The 22,803-nt window shown below is 38.1% G+C and overlaps 1 protein-coding gene across 1 annotated transcript in view; it reads left to right on the top strand.

Annotated features, from left to right (window-relative positions):
* Nucleotides 1-22,803, top strand: part of LOC140150874 (uncharacterized) — a 164,835-nt gene that overhangs the window by 126,880 nt on the left and 15,152 nt on the right. Inside the window, 14 exon segments of the mRNA XM_072173022.1 lie at nucleotides 277-440; nucleotides 2,128-2,340; nucleotides 3,130-3,300; nucleotides 4,229-4,424; nucleotides 4,777-4,999; nucleotides 6,468-6,488; nucleotides 9,818-9,838; nucleotides 13,330-13,480; nucleotides 14,678-14,899; nucleotides 15,728-15,790; nucleotides 15,793-16,014; nucleotides 16,818-17,027; nucleotides 17,912-18,088; nucleotides 19,309-19,463. Coding sequence (XP_072029123.1) covers nucleotides 277-440; nucleotides 2,128-2,340; nucleotides 3,130-3,300; nucleotides 4,229-4,424; nucleotides 4,777-4,999; nucleotides 6,468-6,488; nucleotides 9,818-9,838; nucleotides 13,330-13,480; nucleotides 14,678-14,899; nucleotides 15,728-15,790; nucleotides 15,793-16,014; nucleotides 16,818-17,027; nucleotides 17,912-18,088; nucleotides 19,309-19,463 — 2,209 coding nt within the window.

The following is a 22,803-nucleotide window of genomic DNA, read 5'->3' as shown; positions in this document are numbered from 1 at the left end:
TTACGTGACATAGTACAACATGAGGTTCATATAATATTGTGCATTGGCAGGGCATTTGAGTAGGCCATAGCATGACAGACACAGTATATTTTTGAACATAGAATAAAACTTGTTCAGCTTTATTTCAAGAGTGTAAATTCAGTATATTTTATTTGTCAATATGTTTTAATCATGAAAAAAATAAGAAAAAACTTTTATGAACGATCAAAAACGTTGATTCACAATAATTTTCCGTCATCAGAACTCACGAAATCACTACCTTGTATTCATATTCAGATATTGCAAATTTGCTGAGCAAAGAAGTGGAGACAACGGAGAGGCTAGATTCCAATTTACTCGGACATCTCAAGACTCGACAAGGTGGTGTGGGTAAAGAACGAGGACCAGTAGAGGGCGCTTCTACGGAGGGAGAAAATGGTGAAATACCATCAAGGTTACAGGTGAGCTATTATTTGGATATGCCTGCACACTGGTGGTGGTGGTTTTTGCTCTGTCTCAAGTATGCTAGGGATGTAATTAAAGTCATATTGTAACATCTGCTGAGAATGCTCTCAAGGTTTTTCAAAATATCTGATTTTTACATGATTTAAAAACAGGGAAAATCTGTTCCAACTGACCAGCAGGGAACCAAAGGATGGATCCAAAAGGATACAACAGTGTCACACTAGCAATGGATAAAATTAAAAACAGGGAAAATATGACACAACATCCAATGGGGAGTAACAAAAATATATAAACAGAGTTAAAAACCAGCGTTTATATTGAGAGCAAAACTTTTCTTCTTCAAGAAGTAAAAAGGAGACCTGCTCTCAAAAAGTTTTGCTTTTCAAACGCCGGGTTTTTAACTCTGTTTATATATTTTGTGTTACTCCCCCATTGGATGTTGTGTCATATTTCCCCCGTTTTTTACATGATTGTAATAATAATAATGTGAATTTACATTGCGCTCATCTCCACCAAATTAATGGTGCTCAAGGCGCGATACAGAGATTTTCTTATACTACAAAATAATGTACTTTAGTAAACTAACATACCTGCACAATTCTGAGCTTTAGGTGGTGTAGTTGTGACAAAATCTGAGATTTTGAATAAAATGACATGGTCCATCATTTAATTATTACGTTCAAAATATTTGTGGAATACATACACGATGTTAATAACACTGTACGTACATGGCATGTGTGAAGGTCATTAATGGGTGTATGGATTTCAGCTGGAATAACCCAGTGGTACATGGTAGGATAAGATTTCTACCAGTTCTGTGTGTATCATGCCAGACTGTACCAGGAATAATAGACAAAGGGATAGGCATCCTAGTCTGCTGCCCTCTTTTGAAATATGTATCCTAGGTCTCACAATAGGCGGATTAGCGGCCATTTTGTCTTCGACATGATTTTATTCACATGTCCTTATATTTTAGTACACAAATATACAAGTTAACAGGTTTACAATTTTAAAATTATATTTTGAGTATACAATATATTCTGTAGTAAATAGATCAAATGCGATGATTGTTCAGGTATTATATGCTTGATAGAATTAAACTGTTTGACCAGCTAGTATTCTCCTCCGCCGTCAGTGTGATTCCAGTCACTCCACGTACCGTGTTGCGAAAGTGGAGGAGTCTAAAGCTGTATTGACGAACACGCATGCGTTAAAAATGATGTAGCCTAGGTCGAACAATAGCGTGACGTAGTTTCCGGCATTGTTCCTATGCACTTTCACCCTCCTGACTGTACTAAATAGACAGTTCCAGTGCGAACACTCCTGCTCCTGGTCGAAAGGAATTCAAGAAACACTTCAACCACAAATAACTACATCCCTATCCTGCAACAAGAACTGCTTAAAGTACTCATTTGTTCCACGCACCCTAATTGACTGGAACGCCCTGCCACAATCAATATCAACCATCCAAGAAAAGAAAGCATTCAAAGCAGCTGTTCAGCGCCACTTACTCCAGTAACCAATCCAGTGTCAAGAAAGATACGCATGCGCATTGTATCCTGTCCGGTTGACTCGCCTTTACAGGGGGTGTTGGACAGTACCAAGACAAGACAGTATTGTTTTCTGACGTAATGATATAAGTGAGCGATAAGATTTTAAAATTTAATATATGTCTTATTCCAGACTGTACTAAACAGACTGCACAATGAAGGCCTACAGGTGCTCTCCCTGTCCGATCTCCGTTACTTACAGCAACAGACAACAGGGAGACCAAGTGTACAGGATGGCACTGATCTGGTTCTGTTACAAGATGCGTTTGCTAGGGAAAAAGAGGCTCTACTTGATGCGATACAGGCACTCAAAGATCTGGTCACACAAGCAACAGCAGGGATAAGGGTAAGTGTGTTGTGTGTTAGGGGACAGATTTGGTTGGGGATGATAGCCGTGGCGTAGCACCATTGGGGGTACCAGGGGCCCAATCAAGGTCATAATTAATTGCCTGTGCCCCTTAATTAGGCTCAGTGCCCCCATCAAATGACTCATGCTATGCCATAGTTAATAGATTAGTTCAAAATAATTTTTCTTGCATTATGAATTTGTAATAACCAATTTTCAAGTGATAAATTGATAAAGAAACTTATTTTTCTATAAGTATTATTTGTGTTTCTTTTAAATAATGATGATCCAAAAGGGTCATCATGTTATGTTTTAAAACTGTTTGCTCATCATTTGAAAATTAAGGCATAACAGATGTGGACTAATAAGAGTAAAGACAGTTAAATATAACCTGGATGATCAATGTGAATCATTGCAACTTTGTAAATGTTTTGACAATAACTAATCTTTACCTCAAGATGGATGAATTAATTCCTCTACCGGGAATTGAACCCGCGACCTCATGTTTGTTGACTCTTACCACCTTGGTTTGAATTCTCTTAATCTCCTGATTCTCTAGTGACACTATTCCAGTTTAAAACCATACACCCATATGGAAGACATGACCTTAATCCCCCATGCAGGGGGTGTGGATTTCAAATGGAATCACCCATTCAGGTAACCCAATTTGAAAATTCACACTCCCTGTATGGGAGATTAAGGTCATGTCTTTGATGGGGGTGTATGGATTTCAACTGGAACAGCCCAATGGAATACCCCATTGTAACTGTTCGTTAACTATTCAAACAGGCTTCTAAGGATGATGGGTCTGACTGGCGAGGTGAGCTGCTACGTGCCATCCAGTATGTATTTGAGAGAGAACGAGAGACTCTGTTAGCAGAATTACGCACTCATGTGATGGCTACTGGTGACAAGGATCTGTCTGAGGTGCAGCTGCTGGAGAGAAGAATAAGAGAACAGGTAAGATTGTTGGATTTTTTAAACATATATTGGCATTAAAGTTAAAATCATTGCAATAATGCTGACAAAAGTACAACTAGGCCAGGTGAAGAGTGTTGCAATAGCTTGCAAATTGGGTTGGGGCATATTTTACAGGACCGGTATATAGTGTAGCTGACAATTGGGTGTTACCCTGGTTGCTGATCTGGTGTATCCTTTTCCAATAGTTTAAGATGATTAACCAAAGATTGTTGAATAAAGCTCATTGTATCTATTCACCAAATTCCCTGCTCTCCTACACAAAGGATAAGCCCCTTATCGGAGCCAACTGTATCATCAACTCTTTATCATGGGTCATCTACCCTGCCTTTTTCCAGATGAGCCACCTGGGACCTCTAGCACCACAGCCAAAGACCTTAACCAGTGTACCATGCTGCTCCTCTGGACTTTTTTATAGTTTTATTTTGGGAATTCAGTTTTTGTTTCGGCCTGTCCTGCTTCTATTGTCTTGTATTTTTACACTGGCTTGTATCGTCTTGTATTTATAATATGGTGATACACTCAAAATAATGGTACAGTAATGGTCCAAAGTGGCAATTGTTGGACTGTAACTAGTTGAAGCTGCCAACTTGACTATATCCAGAATTCAGATCCAGAACATGTTATATGGACAAAATGTTATTCACACTAAGATGGTAATATTAACAGATAGATAGATAAATAAATGTAATTCATTATCCTGTTGTGCAAATCCAATTAGTATGGGCAGTATATACATCAAGTAACGCTTACTGGAATTGTGCTGCAGATGTGTTACATCATCTCAAGCTTCTCAGTTTGTTCTTTCCATCCATTGGTCAATCACCACAATTTTGCAAGACATTCGCAATAGAACGAAGATGTGATTCTTTACATATAATCATCCAACCGCCTTTCATTTTCTGCGCAGGAATCTCATCACAAGTCGGCCATGGAGCAGGTATACAGCGCAGACCGTGCATCGCTACTAGCAGAAATCAGAGACATCAGAGCTCATAATAATGTATTACAACTGGATCTACAAGATGAGAGGCAGAAACTAGCACAGCAACTCAGTACTCTGGAAGAAAATGGAACCAGAAGAGAAAAACAACTCGTGAGACAATGTAAGTAACTCAATGAGGGTTTTATCTATGTGGGGGAGGAGGGAGGGAGACGGACAGGTGTCCTCTTCTAGATTAACACCCTCAGTTGTTTTAGCGTACATTCGCATGTAACATCTTTATATTGACATTAAACACACAATGACATGTATTCCTGTGTTGTATTCATATTACGTGGCCTTTGGATATCAACTTTTCCCATGATGCACTGCGTATTATGGCCTCTCCCCAGCAACGTCTGGAGGTGCATCAAATTGTGAATCGGCCTAAATGAAGCAAGAGTAGTTAGGCCACATGCCTTCAGAAGTAAACTGTGCATAGTTTTAACAATTTTTATTTCATATTACAATTGCAGTAGAGACAATGGAGCACAAGTTCAGACAAGAGCGTATCTTGGTGGACGACCTGCGCACCTCGCTCACAGTAGAACAAGAGAAAGTTGCCCAGCTCTCAGACGCCTTGAATAAGGAGAAGTCTACAAGCAGCGACCAGAGGGACGAGATATCACGGCTGCAAATCAAACTTGACCGACTGACCAATTCGAACGAAAGACTGGATGCAAGGGTCAACGATATCACGTAAGTGGTTCATTTGGATGAAATTGAACTGTAAAAATAATTTTGTTGTCTTTCATTTTTCAGAATTTTAGTGTACAAGAATTGATATCAGAAATCATTATTGATTACAAATAGTTGTATCAGAAAGCTTTGATATTTGATATTACAACTTTGATATCAAATACTTGGTTTGATGAAAGAAGCAAAGATATTAGTATCAATATTCAATATTTCAGAAACCTAAACTGAAAATCACCTTTTGGGTAATCCTATAAGCCTTCACATTTGGACCCCATGATGTTTACACATCGATGCACCCTTCAAGGCTTCGGAAATGCGCAGTAAGGATGTTCATTAAATGATGTGTACATTGACATGAGGACATCAGCGGTCCAAAAGCGCAAAAGCTTATGGGATGTACTAAAATGGTGAATAAGCAAAGGTTGAAACTCAAATTCATGTATCAAGGTTGTTTGTAACTGCCATGTTTTTCATCATATGCTATTCCTTGATAGCTATTATGGTTTGACTAAATTTATGCCACCTCAGATTTTGCAACATTCGATGTGTACATGCACCAAAATAAAGAGGAGCCATTTTGTCTTCATAGAATAAAAGGTTTCGTATACTGTAAAAGTGGACATTTTTTCTCAATTAATTTGTTGCGCTTTGACAATTTTGAACTGTTTGACTTTTTTTAGTGATCTAAGCTTCCTTATTGCTACTTGGAATACAAACACTGCACAAATTTCTACTTTTACAGTACAATTAAGTCAAATAATATTTTGCTAGAATCTTATCTGATGCTTGCAAACACTCTTCATGCTTACATATACCGAAACTGTTTGCAAATTTGAAGCCCTAAGCTTATAACTATGGGAACAGCCCATTTTCCAAAGGGTCATTGGGGTTCAAGTTAGGTTTTAGGACATTATAGGTTAGGATTAAGGTTAGTGATTAAATTGGAGTTGGGGTTAGGGTTAGCATTAGGGTTAGTGTTAGGATTAAAATTAAGGTTAGGTTTTTGGTTAGGGTTATGACTAGGGCTTAGGTTAGTAACTTATAAGTTAGGGTTAGGGCAAAGTTTAGGGTTATGGTAATGGTTAGGGTTTCCCACTAATGACCCTTCTTTATCACCCTGTAACCACAATTATTACCCCTACCTGACAACCATAACACATTATGTGTAAAAATCTTAAACACAGAACAAAAAGAAAGTCCACCACTAGTTTGACGGGCATAAGAGAAGCATACCGATCAGAGGGGGTGACAAAAAGCAGTAAATATCTGGAAAAAAGGATACCTGGGCAAAATTAATGAATAGTTGTAATTGGGCCTTTTTAGCAATATAAATTGATTTATCTGGTTAAGAATTGTGACCACTCAAGCTAGTGTGAGCTTTCTTTTTATGCTGTGTTTATAACACGGCGTGGGTGTGAATCACTAACATCAATTTGCAATCATTTCTCTTCATAATCCCATTTTACAGCAATGTGGCTGAACAGGCACTGTAAGTCAATCTGTCATGTTAACGACAGCATCGTGGTCCATTTAACCCCTTGCCTGCTTGTCACTTATTAACCATGCATCCTTTATCATGTATCTAACATCGTCTACTTGATACTTTCCATGCCCTTTTCTTTGAGTCGTATTTGGCAAAATTGCTTCAACATCAGATATGACGAGATAAAACACATGATTGAAGCCGAAATGTTGCCAAAATTTTGTTAAAATCCTAACCCATGCATTATATATTTTTAACCATGTATCTAACATCTACTTGACATGTTCCATGCCCTTTTCCTTCAAGTCATATTTGGCAAAATTGCTTCAGTACAACCTAGACTAGGGATCCGCAACTGGGGGCACATGCGCCACTTGTGATGCATTGCATGCACAGCAGCTAGTAAAGGGAAAAAATAATGTTTTTGTACCTCGATTAATCAAAAACTCATGTCAAGGAGAGCCATTCTAAGCCATAAGTCAAAATCCAAGAGCTACAAGAGGGTGCTGCCCCCAGACCCCCATTATGCATGGACCCTGCCAGAGGCCTTACAGGGAGGCCATGAGCTCCAAACGTTTGTCAATCCCGTCCATTCTTATGGATATAGTGCCGATCTACATTTTAAAGAGGCACTTTAAGAAAATTGGTCCTGACCTAGACCATCAAAATCAGATGTTAATGTTATACATACGATTAAAGCTGAAATTTTAACCCATGTATACTTTGTATTTTGAACAATGCACCCTGTTATCCGATATCTAAAAAGCAACCTGACATGTTCCATTCCATGCCTTTTCCTTTGAGTCGTATTATGGTGAATTTGCTGCAACACAATAGAGAAACACAGTAATTTTATATGCCGTCAGACAAAACTAGCAGCTATGTTATGCAATAAAAAGCTTATATTTTGCAGATATACCTCTTTGTATTTCATTTAAGCTGTTTCAATGCTCCAAAAACAAAATGCATAATATCCTATTTGTGCATCTGATTGCAACTCAAGCTATACTGTGTCTCGTCTCAAGTTGAGAGTAACACCATGTTGGATTTTGTTGTGGCAGACTCGAACCAGCATTCGGAAAAATTGCCCTTTTTCTAAGCATGTGTAAATCCAATATGGCATTACTCTCAACTTGAGACGAGACTCAGTATAAACCTTGTTTGTTCCCTGCAAGATTTGTTACTATAAGCTCTGCTGTAATCAGTCAAAAGTGTGAAGATAACAGCTATTTATAGGTCTGGTCATTGTTGTGCATTTATAAACGCAATGTTTTCTTAGATACAAGTGCTGTGCATATGGAAATGACATTCCCCATAAATCCAAAGCTATCGTGCATAAAGCCTGAATCTTCTAGAGTAACATTAGCAATTAATGTTAAATTTTATATTTAGCATCCAAGATCTATATCAGGGGTTCTCATACTTGCTCACGGGCCATGGAATGCCAAATTAATTTCAAAATATCTGTGTTTGAGGGCTAAATGCAACTTGTTTTGCTATGTTTACTGTACATTTGGGAGCTGCTCAGAGGCCAACCACCATTGATCTACAGCCCTGGTCTTGCTCCGTGGGCCGCCTGTTGAGAATCCCTGAGGAAATAGGCCATATCCGTTGAATGATCTTTTATCTGATATATTTATTGTTAACACTTATCATTATTGTCATAATATAAGTTAACTTAGCACTAGAAGAATGCAGTGTCATATGGCGGCTGATCCCTCCCTAAATGTTATGTCTGGAAATGATCATGAAGTGCATTCTTTTCAAGAAGATCACTTTGGTAAAAAAAAGACTTACACATTCTCCTATTGCTTTGCATACTAATAATTATAACCAAATGAAACTAACCTTTCGATTACGATGCAAGAACTCTAATATGCCTGCTTATTACAAGAGCATGTGATCTACTTACTTCAGCATCTTGTGCATAATACTAAGTATTTCTGCATTTTAATAACATGCATTGGGCTGTCCCAGTTGAAATCCTTACACCTCCTATGGAAGACATGACCTTTACCACGCACCCTTAATCAGGAAACCCCATTTGAAATTCACACTCCTGTGTGGAAGATTAAGATCATGTCTTCCATAGGGGTGTATATATTGATTTCAACTGGAATAGCCCAATGTTTATCATAAATTGCTTGATAAATATTTATAAGATATATATAGGTTTGGTCTTTAATATGTATTTTTTTCAGCCTTCAGTGTTTAATTTTTTGTTGCGAATGATATGAGGGAAGGAAATAGAGAAAGAATACATGTATTTTGAACATTTCTCAACATGAAATCTGTTGAGCATATAGGGGTATTTGGTGCAAACATCCATACAGGGACGTCCCACCATTTGGCCAAAACTCTGGGCCTGTGGTATAAAATGGGTCCAATTTTTGTGGAATTTTAAAATAAATATAAGTCCATTCTCAGAAGTACGTCCCTACCCAAACTTGACTACCCCCTGCCCCTGGGGTTGAGCATCTGTTAAATATATATATAGATAGTTCAGTCTTTTTGAGGTTGAATTATGGATTTCATATTCATTTTAAGGGGATGGGAATCCTTCTTGTATATGCTCAGGGACAATGAAATTTGTTTTTATAAATGACATTAGGGTATCTTTTTGTCGTAGCTAAGAAATTTAACTTGCACATTTTTTAAGTTGCATATTATTTTGCATGTAATTCAATTACATTATTTCTGTGACTTTATTTTTTACTGCATGGTGCATGTTTCCCTTATACTGTCTTAATTCCTCAACTAATTACAGCAGACTTGACTATAAGCATGTTAACATCATATACTAACTTGCGATATTATAATCAAAATATTAAAGTGTTTACAATTATAATACCTATCAAACATTTCACTTATTTCAGTCGCATAGAAATAATTTTTCAAAAATGTGTCATTCATATATGTCGTTGAATCAATGATCGATTGCGGAATCAAATCACTATTTTAAAGCAAATTAAATACTTATCAAATGTGTAACGACAGATTGCAAAACAAAAATATGTAAATTTGGCAAGTAAAATTCATTGTCATCATATAACCATATCATTTTGGTCTATAAGCTGATAATTATTTTGTCATTTAAACGCAAAACCAGTAATTTCACAACAGCAAATGCCTTAAAGATGTATCATGCCAATATATTCATATGAAGAGATCATTTCTAACACCCCCTCCTCTCATTTATGAATAAATCCATTATTTGTGCCCCCCCCCCCCCATGTGTTGTGTGTATTGTCTATGTTGAATTTGTTCTCACTTTTTGCTCCTCCTCTTTTTGGTACCTTCACTTCATCCTGGTGTATGGTCAACCCACATTACAGGTACACTACACGTGCATGCAAGTAAGTTTTGGCAGCGGACAACCTTGTTTATTAGACGTTACAGTTTTCTTGAAATGGTGCACAGTAAATTTGGTCTTTTGGTAAATTTGGTCTTTTGGTAAATTTGGTAAATTAAACTCCACATTCAGGAGTAGTTCCATTTCATTTCATTTTATTTAGGATTCAAACCAAGGATAAAAACACAGAAAAGAATCCATATAGTGTGGAGTGGTAAATAATGATGTTGTCAATTTGTTCCTACATGTATTTTGGGCAATGGTCGAGGTCCAAAGCCTTTTAACCCCGCTTTTAACCTTTTCCCAACACTCCAATATAATATGGATTATACATGTATGTAGTCAAAAGCACAAACAATATTGTAATGAACATTTCTGAATTTGCTGTGTACCAAGGTTAACATGCAGTTAATTAGCCATTCTTTTCTTGTTTTTTAAGACATTTTGTTGTGATCTCTAGTTTCATATATTTTTCCCTGTTTTCATTCACTACCATTTAGTTATGATTAGTATTTTGTTTGCCATTTCCTGTGTTTGATCTTTCTTATGAAGTAAATATTGTTATTGACAAAGAAGCTACATAGTACTTGAGGTAGTATGATGTGCAATAACTACTTTCCCCCTCAAGATGGCCGAGAAATGAACAAATTCATTCTTCGACCAGGAATTGAACCAGGAACCTCCTGTAAGTGTACACTCTTACCACTGGGCTATCGAGGCTGATGACATAGAAAGTGTTAGATGTTACCGATAGGTCTTGCTTTCAGCCTCAATAGTTTAGTAGAAAAAGTGTCTGCTTAATAAATGTGAGGTCCCGGGTTCAATTCCTGGTTGAGGAATGATTTTTTTGTATTTTTGTTCGTTAGATTCATCAAAATTCATATATTGCCATCAAACTAGTCAACTTTGAACATTGATCACCAAAGTATATTTTGAAATGTTTTGTTTAATTTTGTAGTGTTGTGTTTTTTCTTCAGTTGATGGATTTTGTTGACTTAGATTTTGTTGAATTTAGACATTTCTGTTTCTTAGCCTTTGTTGAATACATTTTGTTTTGGGGAGATAGAAGAGGGGGAGGCAGCTACATACACAGAACAGGGTGGAGGGAGGGTGAAAGGAAATAAACAGTATGAGAGAGGGGAGGGTGAGAGAGAGGGGTGAGAAAGTGATATGCAGCATTACAGGGAAAACTGAGTTCACATGCCTCTTTTAAAAATTCAAATGTTAGATCGGCAGGTAGTGCTCAGGGGGTTAATGTTATAGGTCAAACTTATGTTGACTATTCAGGCAAACTTGTTCATACAGTCAAGAAAGTAGTTTAAAGTCCTTTTGGACCCAACCATTTGGCAAAAAAAGATCTCAATACATTTGCTTACTTGACTGTGGTGACCCTGTCCATGTAGCAAATCTTTGAATTGGTCATTTTGGAAATTCCTGCAAGCCTTTGCGATTGACACCCAGATTATGTCATGCCGATGGATGAATCTTTACTGTAAAAGTGTAAGAGCAGTTCAACATGCATTTACATCAGTGGGCTATTTCAGTTGAAATCCTTATACACTCTATGGGAGACATGCCCTTAATCTTAATTCCACACAGGGAGTGTGAATTTCAAATTGAGTTACCTGAATGGGTGACTCCATTTGAATATATACCCCTATGTGGGAGATTAAGGTCATGTCTTCCATATGGGGTGTATGCATTTCAACTAGAATAGCTATGCACATTGATTGCAAAGAATTCTGGGAAAGTCTAAAAAATGTCTTGTTGTAAATGCTGTTCTTTTTAAGCTGATCTATCAAACCTAGTAGGCTACATTCACATATAGCTTACCTTTGATATTACCTGAAGTAACATTAGATGTTGATGCAGATTTCTATCAAGAATTCTCTAGATGTCTGTGTGATTTGATCACCTAGCTTTATTGCGCATTCTATATTCTAGAATTTGTTGTTATTTTGTATTTGATTTGTGTTTTGCATATTTAATTAAGTTTGTGTGTTCTTTTCAGTTTCTTTTGTTTGATTTGTCTTCAGAATTTGTTTTAAATTTGCATCTAGTTTAGGTTGAAATCATGTTTATTATAGTTCTGTTGTAGACTGATTTCATTTATGTTACATTTTATTTACTTATCATTATATATTTCATCTGTCTTCTGATTGATATTCATATAATGTTATTATGTTTTTTATGACTGCAAATAGACTACTTGTTTAAGTATCATTACATTACATTGTTGATAAAGTATGATTCCAACATTAGGGTATGTAGCCAACTTTTTTGTGCATTTGATTTTACATCCTGGGGTCAGGTCATCTTTATACATTGATCTGACATAATGATCTGGGTTGTGCATTTTAAGGCCATTCAGGGACTTACTGGGTTATTCAAATTGACATCCGTACACCCACTATGGAAGACATTGCCTTAACCTGACACACAGGGGGTGTAGATTTCGGATGGAGTCACCCATTCAGGTAACCCAATTTAAAATTCACATTCACTGTGCGGAAGATTAAAGTCATGTCTTCCATAGGGGTGTATCATGGATTTCTACTTGTATATCCCGATTCGTTATGCTGCTACTGAAATAGCAACTAAATGTAAACAAGTTAAGAAACAATACAGAGCTATGTCAGATTCCATTGAGAATTAATACAGATATAAGCAGTTATAAACAAGGACATCCATTTGTAGTGAGGTAGAGTGTTCCTGATGGCCTCCAGAAGTCATAATTGAAAGTTGTAAATGTATCTCGAAATGAAAATGAAAGGATGGATACAGAAGAAATTTCTCAATTACTCAAGACTTTCCAAAAGACCGTGCCTGATACAAATAAATGTTAACTTTAAGAGTCTTATTCTATGGAAGTCATAAGCATCGCCAGATGGGAGCCCTTGGAAACCCAGAACATAGTGGCTCCTCAAGGCTCATATTTGCTCTATTAATAATCATTTCATTTATGACCTCTGTAATGGGCTGTTCCAGTTAAAGTCCATACATCCCCAATGGAAGACATGATCTTAATGTTCCACACTGTGAGTGTGAATTTAAACTGGGGTTACCTGAATGGGTGACTCCATTTGAAATCTACACCCCCTGTGTGGGAGATTCAGGTCATGTTAGGGGTGTATGGATTTCAACTGGAATTACCCAATCAAGTTGGAATCACATGAAAGACTTGGCTGCATTATTTATTATTTTGACAATGGCATGTAATATGTATAGAAGAGCATAGGAAAAGAATTATCAGGACTGCCAACATGGGCAGTTAAGGGGGATTTTTCACCTGGGTATATCCAAAGGGAGCCTCCAAGAGATCTCAAGAAGGCCAGATGTTACCCCATGTCTTCATTCTCGGGCTGTTGTTGTACTCATAACATGAAAGTTTATATCACCTGTTCTATTTATGACTGCATTGTATTCATTCAATGGCCCCTTTTCATAGTGCCTAATAATCAAACTAAATGGTTTCTATTGTCTTTTGTCTATCAGGAGTGCTCTAGAGTCGGAGAAGGTGAGGTGTTCCAATCTAGGCGAGGCGTTGGAATTAGAAAAGCGCAACACAAGAGCACTGCAGGAAACATTGGAACATGAGGACACATTGAATTCATCAGCTAGGGAGAGAGACCAGGAGTTGACACAGGTAAAGGCTTGCAAGATTATAAATGCATGATACCATACACAGCGCCATCATCCCTATATCTTTGTGTCAGAAATTGCCATGATAGTAGGGCGAATCCACTAGTTCTTCAACAGCCACGCATGGCGAGTTTGTTCGAGATAGGCCGATTGACTCAGGCTAAGCACACCACCGGTTACCATAAAAAGACATCCCTCTTCCCCATTACGAATCCAGCGTTGCCATTTATCAGCTGAAATGACTAATTTTTTTGATCTGCGGATGCTCATTATCCTCTTTAATGTTGCTGACTCAAGAAAATTCAATTTTTCATCAATTTTTGATTTCAAGACGCATGTTACCAGGGAATCTATACAATGTAGTCGGCCTTTTAAATGTGTTGAAATTAACACAGGTGGGTTCAATTAAAAAGGAAGAAAGCTCCAGTGTAAGGGTTATATATCATAGTGGTGTCTGAGCCTGGCTTTTCCTAAATCATGAAAAGCAATCCTTTTTGGGGGGATGCTGTTTACATTGCTCACAGTAGTCGGCCTTTTAAATGTGTTGAAATTAACACAGGTGGGTTCAATTAAAAAGGAAGAAAGCTCCAGTGTAAGGGTTGTATATCATAGTGGTGTCTGAGCCTGGCTTTTCCTAAATCATGAAAAGCAGTCCTTTTTGGGGGGATGCTGTTTACATTGCTCACAGGTGGATAGATGCCACACCCATAGGCATACTTGACAGAGGTCTAATATTATAAGTTTTGGGGTTAAGTGGTATGGTATGGGAAATACCATGCGGGGAAATGTCATTGTCACATTAAGACAAAGAGAGCACAGGGTATTTCTAGATAGATGCTGAACCCAATAATGAATTGTATGCCTTCAAGTCATTCTAAAAGTTAAAAAAAACAATGTTTTGAATCATTTTAATCCTTCAAAATACATAATATCGTTGCAGTAATCAATGCAGCATGCTCACCCCTTGCTCAGGTAGTGGACTAGTCCAAAAGACATAAAAGGGCATATATTGACTCATTGACCTAGTATGTCACCGTACAGGGTCAATAGGCACATACCATACACTCTTACTGGCCTAGTACAAGATATCCAGGGTTAGCAGTTATGCTTGATGTGTGCGACAAATAAGGTGTGATAAAGGCTTTATTCCAGTATCTCTTCATTTTCTCTAATTGTTATTTTCTTTTTTGAAAAAATACAGGAACTAAGAAGAGAACTTGAGAGTGAAAGGACCAAGACGGTAGATTTGAACAAGTCTCTAGAAAAGGAGCGCATTAGAGTCGATAACCTACAGAGGGAGCTGGACTTAGAACGCAACCAGTCACACAGCGTTATCAGCTCGGAGAAGACAAAGGTCAATGACCTCAAATCGCAGCTTGAGGTTGAAAAGTCACGATGTCAAGAAATGCAGAATGCACTACAGGTACCAATTTTAGACATATCGTAATTTTGTTCAAAGGGACGAACAACAGATAATTATAAGCTGTACCTTTATAAGACCTGTGAAGTACCTAAATATGAGGTGGCTTTAATTTGCACCAGGTAAAACTTGGATTTAGTACAGCAGTGAGCTATTCCAGTTGAAATCCACAATCCCCTTGTGGAAGATTTAGCTAATGTCTTCAACAAAAGAAGTATGGGTTTCAAATAGAATAGACAATTGGGTAACTTCCATTTAAAATACTCACTCCCATTTGTGGAAGATACAGGTATAAAGCCATATACAGGGGGTAGAAAGGTTTCAAAATAATTAACCCTAGCCAATTCCATTTGAAAGCCAAAAAAACAATGTACCTAAAAAGAGAAGAAATCAGATTTAGGCTTTTCCTGTTGAAATCCATTACAGCCCCTATGGAAGACATGACCTTAATCTTCCACAAAGGGAGTCTGGATGGGTTAACTCCATTTGAAATCTACACCCCCTGTATGGGGAATTAATAATGTCATATCTTCCATAGGGGGTGTATGGATTTGAACTGGCATAGCCCATAAGCTAGTGTGAGTAGCACATTAAGCTAGTGTGAAGCATTCTGTGTTTTTAAAGGATACAAACTTACCAGAACCAGTTCATTACTACAGAACTTACTTCCACAATAAGTTGATGACACATTCAACATGGAGAACCACAATCTTGGCTACATACCCCCAGGTCTTGCTCCTTCAGTTACTTCTTCTCATGATTTATGCTGTACTACATAATTTCCAACTGTGTGAACAAATGTCCTTATCTACGTAACATTGTCCATTTCAGAGAGAGCAGACATTGTCCGCTCAACTCCACAACTCCTTGGAGCAGGAGCGCAACAGCTACGTGAGAGAACACCCAATACTAAAAAATCCACCATCACCGAGCTGCAATCCATGCTAGACAAAGAAAAGAGCAATAATTTGGACTTGAGAGGCAACTTGCAGGAGTTGGAGAACACAGTAGCGAGCTTGGAGAATGCGCTGGAGGTGGAGAGGAGGAGGGCGCGGGATGGTGTGGAACATGAAAGAGGCGTGGCAAGACAGTTGAAGAGCAACTTGACCAATACACAGGTATGAATTGAATTTGTTGTTTAGAGATGGCTCCAAAACCCAACTGTCGGCATCCTGGCAGAACCTGCAATTGGGCCTGGGTTCTTTCTATTGTGTGGAACAAATAGAACACAACTGCCAGGGTGGCAGTGGTGTGTGGTCAAGTGATTGTTGGGTTTTGGAGCCATCACTTATAGGTAGTTTGGTGTGCATGTAAAGGGATTGGACTTCCTCCAATCTAGAGCAGTGGCATAGCAGGGGAGAAAAGGGGGCAAGGGGGAAATTTGACAAAAATGGGCTAAAGAGGACAAAAAAAGGTATAAATATAAAATATTATATTAGGGTGGCCGGGGGGATGCTACGCCACTTTGTGAAAGTCTAGACTCTGCCATGTTTCCAAAATATTGATCTTAATTTCACTTTCTTCAGAGATATGCATGCAGTGGTCATTAAAGAGAAATGGAAACATGTTGACCAAACCAGTTGCATATCTGGGGTCAGTTGTCAGGTTTTACCATAGTCAGTTTTACACATAGTCAAAAATCACAGTGAAATTTGGGCCAATTTGCAATTTTACACTATTTTAGCTCCAAATCAAGGTGTTTACTGGGCTAAAGTAGTCTCACGGGGGAATAATTTCTGCCTGTTAGACGGAGATGGCCAGCCTGGTAAAAGCTGTCTGGAGGGGCACTCTGCCCTTCTCCTTCCTCCCTTATACAAGTTTTTTAGCCACTAAGATTTAAGCAATTTATTTGGACAGAGTTTGTATGGAATTTTGAGGTCCGTTTGAAGAGGTACTCAAGCATATAACATTTTCTTTCTAGGCAAAGCAGCAAGATCTTAGCCGACAACTGGCCGCGGAACAAGAAAGAGTGAATCGTCTACAGGGCGAGAGAGATCGCTTACAAGCCAGCCTGCTGAGTCAAAAGGAGAGGGAACGAGAGAGGGACATTCAGAGGGAGACAGAACGACAGAATGAAAGGAAGAAGATCAGGGAGCTGGAGCAAGAAAAGGAGACTGAGAAACAGAGATTGGTAAGCTGGTGGAGTGTTATGCTGGTTTCATAGTGTAATGCCTCTTGTCACTTTGTCGCTCAATGGTAATATGTGACATGGTCAAGGGAATGAGTCACATGTTTACCCTGGTTGAAATTGAGTTTTACATGTATTTCTAAAGAGAACATTTAGAGCATTCAGAAACTGAAATCCCATGTTGATAAGACTTTCCTTTGCGAAGTTACTTCAAATTATCAAATGCTGAAAACAATAGAAAACAAAAGAAATTTCATGCTTTCTATGCCAATATCTCAAAATCAGTATTAGCGACATCCGACTCATTTCCCCTGATCGTGTCACATATTTATGTCACAGCGCAGTCGTACAAAAACAATAGCGATGACCAAGCCACAAGCACCCTGCCAAAGCGGCAAATCGCAAGGAGTTGACATCAAGCCTTCTTGGCAGCGGTGCCACTCATGACGTATGGCACTGCAAGCTATTTTGGCCAAAATGTAATCCTGATAATTGAAGTGTCCAACTCCCCAAGGTCCAGACCAGTGTCAACATTGTGATATATATAAGGACAAGGATACCTGTCCAAATCCTAGTATAAACATTAAGTAATTGCTGGTAATAGATAACTGTACAAAAACCTCCGTTGCCAGAGTTGGCCTGCCCAACAATTCTTCCTCTTTAAAAAGATTTCAGATTGATTCATTAGCACATTTATACCTGAAGTGCTTGACATTTTAGCACTTTAGCACATTTGCATCAAAAAGTGGAACTTTTGGAATCCATAAAAGTTGATGATTTGTACATCAAAAAGTGTGTGGGGATGTAGTGACACTCCATGAAACCCTCATTGGTTACACCTCAGACCATTTGGTGATGAGTAAGCCGTATGAATGATTTTATTACAGAGGGATGTCGAGCTAGAATCTCGTATGGACAAGGAGAAAGTGGACTCCTTAGAGCAGCGTCTTGAGGACAGTAAGCTGAGAGCCGAGAGACTGTCAGATGAGTTGAGATGCAGGACGCCTACTAAGCAAGGCAGAGTTAGGATTAGTGACAATGACCTGCAGCAAGCAATGGAAACGGTATGTATATTTACCAATGTAGTGGAATTAAAGAGTACCTAATCCGCTATGTTTGTGTGTCACTCATGGAGGCAACTTAATGTACCTCCGCATTATTTTGCAAAGTACCCGGCAAACCTTGATTCAAAGTGCTAGTGGTTGTTTACATTCTGCGTGTAATCCGTTGTGTCAAAAATGCATGCTAAGCACTGCATGCGCAAATCTTTGAAACGCTTAAAGGGGTACTACACCCCTGCCCAATTTTGTATTTTTCTCAAAAATTATAGTGCATTGGGGACAAGTAAGATATGTGTATTATAGGAGCAAGGACTACAACTACTGCACTGGAAATTTTATTTCAGCACAGACAACAATTGTGGAGTAACAGTCAAAAATGAGGGAAAACCAATATTTGATCAATAAATCAATATCTACTTGCTTTGAGTTGCTGAATTTTCAGTACAGTAGTTGTAGTCCTCACCCCTATAATATGCATATCTTACTTGTCACCAATGTGATATAATTTTTGAGAAAAATAAAAAAATAGGCACAAAATTGGCCAGGGGTGTAGTATCTCCTTAAGCTTAAAGACACAAATTATCATTCAATTTCTGGCTTTTTTTAAGCATTTGATGATGTTTGGGTCTTATGTTTTGGGTCATGTGATGCTGATCTTGTGCTATTCCATTTAAAATCCATATACCCCTATAGAAGATATGACCTTAATCTCCCACACAGGGGGTGTAGATATCAAATGAAGTTGCCTATACAGGTAACCCCATTTGAAATTCACACTCCTGTGTGGAAGATTAAAGTCATGACTTCCATAGGGGTGTATGGATTTCAACTGGAATAGCCCTAGCTTGATTAAAATCCATACCACCTATGGAAGATATGACCTTAATCTTCCACACAGGGAGTGTGAATTTCAAATAGGGTTGCCAGAAGTCTCATCTCATGTTTGAGAATAATGCCATGTTGGATCTTGAAGTGGCAGATTCGAATCGGTGCATTTATGTGTTTGCTTCACCACCAGCGTACAGACAAGTCACCCTTCTATGTGTATATATGTATGCCTTGCACTCGGGATTAGGTTAGCGTACACAATTAGAATCTGCCACTGCGAAATACAACATGGTGTTACTCTCAACTTGAGACAAGACACAACTATAGGGTCATTGTGCAACACATTCACAAATCATATTGTAACCTATATGCATATATTTTTCTCCTGTGAATAGGAGTTGGCAAGAGGCGCATTACGGCACAGTCCTGCAGGCAGTCCAGCATCAAGTCCACAACATCAACAACTGTATAGAAGTCAACTTGAAACCATACGTCAAAGGTTGCAACTAAATACCATCAAACAGAAGGAGGAGCTAGCTAAACTCAAAAGGTATGAGTCATAAATGTTGTGAAAAACTTCATGTGATCAGCTGTTTTTATTCTGGAAATGATAAACTTTGGTAGTAATTCTTTTTCATAAACGGTATTCCCCACCGCAAAACCACATTAAGGTACAATGTAGGCCTATACATTGTAGGCGCATCAACTATTTTAATCATAACATTATAATATAACTTAAACTTAACATCAAACCCTATTTTGCGTTCTCAACTTCGGCTCAAATACACCTAACATAATGCAACATGTTAATTGACATACAGCGCCGGCTGGCTGGCAACTGTTTATATGAAGGCCAGAGGGTGTCCGTAATTGGGCATGCGAGATTTTACAAGCCAATTATCGGACACTTCATTCAGCCGAAGCGTTTTTAGCAACCGGTCATGTCAGATGTTGCTGCAGAAACTACACAGTTTTACAAACATAATAATAAAATATATCAGTTTTAGTAAATTATGAAAAGCTCAAGACCCACACAAATTGGTCATGCCGAATTACGCTACCTCATAAGTAACATGTTTTTAATAATAAAGAGGCATACTCAGTCCATTCACGTCGATTTGTGAAATAATAATAACGGAACCAGCTGCAAGGCAGCCATTTAAATGCAGTAAGTATCCGATCTTTCATTTGATGCGATATAAATTCATGTTGACTTGAAGAAACAACTCCACATGGTCCAAACCATGTAATCGTCCGATAACTGGCATTGTCCGATAATTGGTAGTCCTACCCTACCAGGGTAATTCAACATAACTCAAATATAATGTTGTGAATTGAAAATCAAGTCAATTAGTCCCAAGACTAAGTCAGTTACATGTTATCATTATAATTGCTCATATTAATTTAGTTTCACTACTCAGATTACAAGCTGTAATCTGGGGGGTCACTCACATGTAAAGGTGGTACAGCTGTGTGCAGCGGTCAAGGGTCCCTTTTTCGGGCTCTCCTGCAGCTCTTAAGACCGACATTGGGGGATTATGCTCCAGTTCTTTAGCCTAACCTTGTGTAAAATGCCCACAATTGTAGCTCTTAAGCTCAAATTAGGTAAAATTTGTAATAATTTTAGCTCAATTTTAGTAGCTATATAGACAAAACAAAATATGTTGAAATTTCAGTTCAAAAGCCCCTATTTTTGCCTGTAAGGCCGTGTGTCCTGAACTCGCCACCCTTAGCGTTACATGACAAATATTATGAATTTTACACCAACCGGTTTCTAATTAGATTATTTCCACAATCATCAACCCTAAACTAACAAAAGTATACATTTTTGGAATGCTGAAGGCATAAGCAATTCAAAAATATACATTTCAACTCATTATACAGGGTGACCTGCAAGTTATACAGGGTGGAATAAAAAAAGATTTTGATAAACAATGGGCCACTCAATGCATTGCTTATTACAAACTTACAGTAATAAACTGGAAGTAAACAACATTCATTTGGTTAGAGGATATGGAGAGCCAACTGACTTTGGAAGAAACCAAAATCACAGCTGTTTGGTAATCTCGAATATAGGGTGTCCCAAAGTATGTTAGATTTTTTACAATTCAACATATTTTGAACCTAAACATTTTCCCCCTAACCAATACAGAAAAAATATGTCCATATTTAGATTCCTCGTCAAATTTCCCTTCAGAAAATCTATACTTTGACTATGATAGGATAAGTAATTAAAATTTTACAGACATCTGCATTACTTACTACAGTGTTTAATAAACTGCTCAAATAAAGAAAGTCCGCAGTCATGTAATCCGTCCTACACCAAAACCTGATCTTCTTATGACAATTTGATTGATAAGGTCGTTTGCAGAATCTTGTTAGCTCTAATTTGATACCAAATTTGCTACCAAACACTCAAAAGTGACAAAGACTGACGCCAGTTTATGGCATTTGGTGCATTTTCAAAAGTTGCAAATCAAAATGAAGCACGCGGACGAAATTGCTTAGCGTGGCAATATGGTCAAGCTTGCTTGCCCACGATGGGCCCATGTCGACTATCCCAAGTGCGCGCTTTGTTCAATTGTTGTTTTTAAATGCATTACTGATGAATACTAGGGCACGATGCGATCGATATGACCTAGCGGTTGTTTCGGGCTATGTCAATGGTCGCGCTTTGCCATTCTCCTCTACAGGTCCGCGTAGTCCGTTTCTAATTTGCAACTTTTGAAAATGCACCAAATTTCATAAACGGGTATCAATCTCTGTGAATGTAGAGTTTTCGGCAGCAAATTTGGTATCAAATTGCAGCTAACAAGATTCTGCACACGACCTTTTCAATCAAATTGTCATAAGAAGATCAGGTTATGGTGTAGGATGGGTTACATGACTGCGGACTTTCTTTATTTGAGCAGTTTATGACAACGGGTAGTTTTGTATGGAAAAGTTTGTATTTTCTAGACTAAACCAATCATAAATGATTAAAAACAATTAGTAGAATTGTTTAGCTGTAAGGCCATTAGTCTTTTAGATGCTAAATAGAGTCCAAATCCAATTTACAGCCTTTACAGAAGCAGATTACGCACTAAAAATACCAATCCCATAGAGTTTGTGTGTACCACATCCCCCACCACCACATCCCCCACCACCGCCACCCTGCCCATTCTGAATTCTATGAAGCACAGTGACAGTATTAAAAAGTTCAAGTATTTCTTTTTACAGGGTTGAAAGTGCATTTTATTTAGCAATAAAATGAGACCACAAGCATGACAATAACTTCTTGCTTGACAGAGATATCATCATTTGTTTTGAGTCGACTTTGGCAAAATGTAACGTCGCCACCTTATTTTGGTGGCGAGCTCAAGACACACGACTGTAAATAAGTTCTCAGTTCCCAAAAGTTCAGCACTACCCGCCGTACCATACACCCCTACCAAATTTTAAGTTGAGTGCCAGGCCCAAAACTAGTGCCTAAAATGAAGTAAACTTGCAGAACTTTAGTTTGAATACTTGAGACCAGTATTTGCACTCAAACTCAAAACCTAAATGCTTGTACTGGTACTACAAGTTTGCAAAATGGTGAAAATTACATAGATTGACTTAAACATAATATGATGACTGAATTGCTTATACTTTATTGGGCCACTGGTTAGAGGATGGCACTGTTCAACAGCAAGAACAGATGAAACTTGAGACCAAGTAAAGACTCACTTACTCGATCTAAACCAAAAGGGCTAATCCACATGAAGGCCCCCCCACTTACCCACGACAAAGAAAGGTTTGGAATTCAGCCAAATTCAATAGTTTGAATAATTCCAGATCCAACTGTGTGAAAAGGTTTAAACAGTTTTGGAATTCCTAACAAATTTTCCCATTTGTGGCCAGATTGAACT

Source organism: Amphiura filiformis, chromosome 4, assembly GCF_039555335.1.
Source record: "Amphiura filiformis chromosome 4, Afil_fr2py, whole genome shotgun sequence".
NCBI classification, from domain to species: domain Eukaryota; kingdom Metazoa; phylum Echinodermata; class Ophiuroidea; order Amphilepidida; family Amphiuridae; genus Amphiura; species Amphiura filiformis.
The sequence above is the reverse complement of the archived record's forward strand: the minus strand, read 5'-3'. Positions and strand labels throughout refer to the sequence as shown.